The following is a 6,744-nucleotide window of genomic DNA, read 5'->3' on the forward strand; positions in this document are numbered from 1 at the left end:
CTCTGATGAAGAATATGACAATATGACAATTTTTAGATTATTGCACGAGGGATGGATGGATGTTTCAATGGTAGATGTAAAAGATATCAAAAATTTATTTGTTATATATTTTAGTAGGTCACATTCGGGAATTATCTGAATCTGAATTATTTCTGAATCATTCTACACATGTCTGTCCGTTTGTCCGTCTGAGATTTGTTTTTGTGGTTGAAACCTACAGACCACAAAATTTGGAGATATTTTAATGAAAAGTAATACACTGAAGCCGTTTTACCTAAGGATGAACGCTATTGAAAATTGTTTGGATCGGTCCACTTTCTCAACCACTCACCATACAGCGATATTTTAAAAATACGTTATATTGAAAAAGTTGCAATTTTCAAAATGATCGACGAAAGTCACTTAGTCATTAATGGGTATGAGAGATTAAGTTTGTTTGGGGCAACGTTTCGAACCCTATCTCATATCACCTTTTGTACGTAAAACGAACCTTTATATGATTAAAAGATCGAAATTTTAATATTTCGTGGTGAAAATTGCTTCATAATAATAAACCAACACAGAAATCAACCTTAACGAATATGGATCACGTAGGTCTATAGTTTGGATACCGCCGCAGATAAAGATTACCAAAAAAATTAATGGCAGGTAATTTGAATCACATAGGTTTATTTATTTGACTCTAACCTATATATGGGTCATCATGAAAAGCAAACTCTTAGATGAAGAGGAAGTATAATTGCTACTTTCTTCTGATGGAAAATGAAAAACAATAACATTTTTTGAAAATAAATTAAGTTTCTAAAATTTAGTTCACGCCATGTAATGTTTTGGGCATCCTCCTAAACTATGCGGGCTTTCATGAAAACTATGCTTTAGCGTGAAAATAATAAAATAATAATTCGTCGCGTATTATAATCAAAATGTGTAAATAATTGTACTCGACTGCGTGAGGTATCTAATTGCGAGAGAAACAAACTAGTATCTATAATTATCGGTTTTATTCAAAACCGGAGCGGATTTGAAATTTTACCCTCCATGACCAAGCTCTAATATGCCGTCAAATGTAACAAAAATACAACACTGTGTAGTAAAAATTGGGAATTGCCAAAGGTATTGTATGAAATGACATATAACACGTTTGAAAAATACATTAAAAATCGCGCAAAAGAATGAGTGAATGCGACCAAAGAACCCAAATATCTACCCTACTGAACTTCACACCTAGTGCACGGAATAATGCAGTCTTTTTTTTTTACATATTATATATATTTTTTTTATGATTTTTCAAGTTTTATGATTTTTTTTACAATTTTCTTTGTTCCTTTTGTTTCATGAATTTGAAAACATACTTCCGAAAAAAAAAGTAATGAAACTTTTAATGTATTTTTTTGCAAAAAAATTTCCCGCTTTCACTTATGCAGAGAATACCAATTAATTTTTATCGACGGCATTTGGATTCTTCAATGACTTGATAAGGTCCATTTCTTCGTTGATAGTACGTGCTAAGCCCTTTTGACATTCCAGCAATTTTTTCATTTTAAAGTCCATTGAATTTCGCAATAGATCAAAATTTTTGGTGCGTAAATATACCTTCAATGATTCGTAGCGTTTCGATTGTGATATCTCGTCGATTAGTGAACGAAAGATCGCGACTGCGTTACGATATTCAAGAAGACAATTCTTTAATAGATGAATCGATTCGTCACTTTGGTCTTCTTCCGAATATAACGAAGACAAATCCTTATCATCAGCCACAGTTTCGAACTCATTATAAGCCATCATACGATGCAGGTCGGAGCAAAGTCTCTTAATTCGAATATTGTATTTGCAATCATAGTAAGCTTGCATGGTTGTGACGACATGTTGAAAGCTTTCATCAATTTTTGTATACCAAGTACTTAAGTTATTATATTCGGTCATGCTGCTAGCGATAGCAGTCGTAAATTTTTTAGTTTGTAAACTTTTAAGATAGGCGGGATCTTCGGCGACGAGGTCATCGTAAGGTAAGACGATTTCCAAATCACCTGTTGAATCTTGACTCTTACTACCGCTCAGCATATTCTCGAAGCCAGTATAAGCAGCACTTGCGATTTTCACCATTTCATCTGAAAGACTAATCGAATTCTTGTACACTGGTATGTCAAAGAACATCCACAATTTCATATTGTTCCGCGAACTCAAATAGTCGCGTATTGTGTCCATTAGCACAGAATTATTGCCGCGCGGCTTCTTATGTATATTTTCAAGACGATTACGTAAAACAGCTCTTGCTTCCGTATCAAGTTTACTCGCCACGAATTGCATATATGCAAACTTTACACTGAAGGCACGGTGACGCCGATCAGCATAAGAGAATACAATATCGATGCAAGCGTGCCCCTGAACACCGGACACTAAATGTACATAATCATTATTTAACCATCTCTGCAAGTCCATCGTACCCTGAAATCGCTTCTCTTTTACGTTATTACCCAAAAGATTCACTACGTCAAACTTACGCAATTCGTATAATTCACATTTAATATTATGTAAGGTCATATGATTCGCTTGCAAACGCTTATTAACTTCGACCACTAATAAATGATTTAGCACAGCGACTGAATTATCACGAAATGCTGTACATCGTATCATGCAACAATTTTGATGCTGCAGGAATACCTGATCCATCATGTTAGTTAATTCTTGACGTGCCCTCGCCTCAAAACCATTGCACACACAATCAAATTGCAATTGCTGCTTATTAAGACCGGAAAAATAACTGGATTGATTTTTATTTATAAGCAACATATTATAGTCGACAGCTATGTATGGGTCATTCTTTTCGGGACGCAACGGCGCCTGAAATATGGAAGTAATTGGCGCATAACGTCCACTATCCTCAGGCGTTGTCTTACTAAGTTGAACAATAACACGGTGTTTTACATTCATCGATTGCTCCAGACCATCAACCATTTTAACGTTAATTATTATTATGTTTGCTCTAATTAGGAAAGAAAGACACCAGAAATTTTATTCAAATTTTTAGACCTTTTCTATAGAAACACTCCGTTTAAGGTTTCTCTCAAGATCGCAGAATTCTTAATAATTATAGAGGACCAAACGAGGAACGGGAAATTTTTTTTATATTTTTGCGATAGAGTACGTTTTTCTTATTATTATTTTTTTTTTCGAAATTTTCGAAATAAAAAAATTTTTTTTTTTTTTTCAAAGCAAGACTTTTTGGAGAAAAGCAAAACAAAAAGTCAGTTATTTAAGAAAAAAAAAGAAAAAGTCGGAAAGTAAAACAGAAATTTTAACAATTGACCTTGGCCGGAAAGTGCAGAAAATATATTGCATATCATAAATGAAATATAGGATCAAAGGACATAAACAGGGTAATGAATTTTTTCGCTAACTATAAGAAACGGTAAAATAAACAATGAATATTGTTCTTTAAAAAAATCCAAAAATGCAGGTGGTCTATATAAAATGGCAGAATATCGTAGTCATCACTAAGAAATTTTCATATTTATTTATTTCTAATTTCGGATCTGACGTTAACAAAATAAGATGAAAGAGCTTAAGATAATCTAAAGCAAGATTTTAAGTATATTTTTGCAAATTTTTAACGTATGCCGTTCCGAAGATCTAACAAACAAAACTTTTTGGTGAACATTGTTCTAAGATCTCTTAATGGTATACGGCATAATCTATTATTTGAGATTAATTTCAGGAAATGAAAAATATTAAATTCCTCGGAAAGTCTTTTGCATCCTTTTTTTTTTGGTCAAAACGAACCATGTCCTTTTTTTTGTAGACGATAAATATATTATTATGAACGCAATGGAATCTCTCAGCGATCTTACGAATTGTCGCCAATCTACACAAGTTAATGCTTTTATTTTCAGCTTCAATTGACCTTCTAGAATCTAGAACGTGTACGTCTTCAAAGTATAGGAACGAAATTTTGTAAAGCAGTTTTGGCGATAGTCTTCTGCCAATACATCTTCTTCGTAGGCATTTAATAAATATAATTAACTTATATAAGTGTTAACTTGGCTATGAAAAAATTCAATTAAATACTAATGAACTGATAATACAGTATAGTTTTGCTTTTCCTAGAAAAAGTTAATGGAAAAACTAAAACGCGTACTTAAATCGTTTCAAAAACTGACCGTGTACACCGCGCACTATATCTTTCAGGGAAAAACTGTTCACGTAATAATCTACTGTTACAAAATAAGCGAAGCAATTCTTCTTTTCGAAATAAGAAAAACCTCGTATTTGGCAATACCGGCGAATAAAAGAAATGATCATAATTTGCAATTTTAATATGCATTTAAGCTTAAACTTTTTGATAAAAGAAAATTTATTGTTCGCAGAAATTTCAATAGATAACAGCGAATATATTAAGCATTTGCGTTCGCATTCATATCGTAAAAGCAAATACATTAAAAACACGTCATTCTCACTGACCCTAATTCTAACTGTACACAAATAGGCTAAACTTAGTTTAAATTGTAGGCAACATTGTTTATAGCGGTAAAAAATCAACAATTGTAGAAATAGAGTGGTTTGCTTTGTTTTAAATTAATTGTCGTCCATTTTTAAGGCGCGTAATATTATGCCATCAAAACTGTTAAACCATTTACGGGTTGTAGTGCAAGTTAATGCACCTGAAGAGGACGATTATAATAATAATAATAATGTTGCCGGTAGCGTTAAAACTTGTAGTGAGAGGAAATACTCTGGAGGGGAGATAACATCTTCCACTTCTCCGCCTATACCGACTTCAGGTGGTCATATGCAAGCTAATGTTTTGGTAATCAACGAAACAACGCTTCAGCTGAATGTGCGGGAAACAGAAGCTGGGCCTCAGACCAATATTTCGCACAAAATGTCTTTCGATCAGGTTAGCTTTACGTCGGTCGATGTTGTTAGAGAAGAACTTCATCATGTCATCGGTGAGTTGATACTCGAACGTCAGAATATTTGCATTATGCGTTTTGCGGTTAAGCATGAAATTGAAGTCGCAATTTTCTTCGATACGCTTATAATGTTCGTTGAAAAACGTTTGCAGCAGGAGAAGTACAAATTACAATATTGCAAACTAGAAGGCAACGATATTAGTACCATACTGCCCGGAAAAAGTGCTATGCCCTCTGAACAAGGTTTCTCAATAAGAGGCACCAACTTAATAGGTCCGATGGATACTTATGTTGGTGGTTCCAAATGTTTGCGTAATACCAAGAATCAGTTCCGCAATACACATGAATTGTTACTATGGTTGTTAAATGAGTACCGTTCGAAATTAAACGAAATAACGGGTCATGAAAAATTAGTTTTTAATTTTTCAATCACAAATGGTAAACACCAGACGTTTCAAGTAAAATTATATCTATTCAATATTTACTTAAACATGATGAGCACTGAAGATCGCGATCATTGGCATAAGTATATGCAACATGTAGGCGAAGGTTGTCAAGGCGGTGATTGCGATTTTATGCATAACGGATTAACCTTAAGCATTTCGCCTCATATCGATGCTGAGGCGAGCAAAAATAGCCTTCTCTTGTTTGATGTGCCTACCGATTTGAAAATGGCACACGAAACTGTCGATATGTTACAGTTAGCTTATGCAGTGGTAAGGAGTCGTAAGAAAGCTCAAACAGAGATGAGAAGGAAGGTAAATTAAATTCTTTAATATTTAATTACATTAAGATTTGAGGTATTGTTTCCGCTATTAGTCTTCTGTGGGATCTTCTGGTAATTCAAGCCCTTCAGTTGCAAACTATAAGGCCGATAATGAAGATTTTTGGATTAAAGCGCGACTTCCCAATAAACGTGTACGGCCATCGATTGCTTTTACTATACCCATTGAAGAAGATGATAATGATGACGAAGCAATTCAGTCAAGTCAAAGTCAAGATCTTTTTGTCACATCGTCCCCAAAGGAAGTAAGTGATGATTCGTATTCTGAAAGCGATTTCAGTAGCCTAAGTGAGTGGTATCGAAAAATTGATGGGCATTTCAATGAAACATGTAAGCTTCAAAATGAATATTATTTGAGTTATTTCATAAAAATTAGTTTCGTTTGCTCAAAAATTCTTCTGACTACTGCGAAATATGTTGAAATGCTCGAAAGCGTGAACGAAAATGTATGGAATAATATACCATTTAAAGATCAATCTCAGATAATGAAATATGATAACTATCAAGAAGCAAAAGCGAAATTTGAGCAATTAACAGATGATATAGAAAATACTTTATATAAAGATACTTTAAATACATACTTAAAAACGAAGACTTATGAATTAAATATTCAAGGTAAAGATTTAAAAGTTAAATATTTGGAAAATCTTCGTCAAAAATTTAATCAAGCCTATGAGGAGGCAATAACGATTTTCAATAATGATAATTAAATGAATTAAGTTTCTTGTTTTATAATCACGAACAATATAGAAAATAGAATATAGAAAATGGCTAATATAAGGATATTTTGAAAGGGCAAACCTGTATATTACTGTTTAGAAAATCATGTTCAGAAATTGAATCGATTTTATGATGGACCAATGATGATTTTGAATTGTATTACATGCGTTCGATTTTGTTTCTTTTTTTTTCAACAATTGTACCTTGATCCAATTTCTTAAATTAAAAATTTTGTTTTATAATAATAAATAATATATCATACATACGTAACATTTGACTTTTTTACTTTCACTTGAAAAATTAGCAATTTGGGTATTTCTTATAAATTTA

General features: G+C 32.9%; 2 protein-coding genes across 2 annotated transcripts; one reads left to right on the forward strand and one right to left on the reverse strand.

The window, feature by feature from the left end:
- Positions 1 to 1,378: 1,378 nt before the first annotated feature.
- Positions 1,379 to 3,112, reverse strand: LOC119638206. Its single transcript, XM_038034872.1, has one exon. The coding sequence runs from the start codon at positions 2,953 to 2,955 to the stop codon at positions 1,435 to 1,437; it is 1,521 nt and encodes a 506-aa protein (XP_037890800.1). The 5' UTR covers positions 2,956 to 3,112; the 3' UTR covers positions 1,379 to 1,434.
- Positions 3,113 to 4,044: 932 nt separating this feature from the next.
- Positions 4,045 to 6,607, forward strand: LOC119638201. The gene is made up of 2 exons (XM_038034862.1): positions 4,045 to 5,668; positions 5,730 to 6,607. Exons 1-2 carry the CDS (start codon positions 4,607 to 4,609, stop codon positions 6,402 to 6,404), a joined length of 1,737 nt encoding a protein of 578 aa, XP_037890790.1. The 5' UTR covers positions 4,045 to 4,606; the 3' UTR covers positions 6,405 to 6,607.
- The last annotated feature ends 137 nt before the right edge of the window (positions 6,608 to 6,744 follow it).

The sequence above is a fragment of the Glossina fuscipes genome, unplaced genomic scaffold (genome assembly GCF_014805625.2).
Source record: "Glossina fuscipes isolate IAEA_lab_2018 unplaced genomic scaffold, Yale_Gfus_2 85, whole genome shotgun sequence".
In the NCBI taxonomy this organism is placed as follows: domain Eukaryota; kingdom Metazoa; phylum Arthropoda; class Insecta; order Diptera; family Glossinidae; genus Glossina; species Glossina fuscipes.

Bases quoted from the DNA above. Each gene is read 5' to 3' on its own strand.
- LOC119638201 (XM_038034862.1), top strand. From the start codon at position 4,607: ATGCCATCAAAACTGTTAAACCATTTACGGGTTGTAGTGCAAGTTAAT. The intron at 5,669-5,729 runs GTAAATTAAATT...TTCCGCTATTAG, and splicing joins AAACAGAGATGAGAAGGAAG to TCTTCTGTGGGATCTTCTGG.
- LOC119638206 (XM_038034872.1), bottom strand. From the start codon at position 2,955: ATGGTTGATGGTCTGGAGCAATCGATGAATGTAAAACACCGTGTTATT.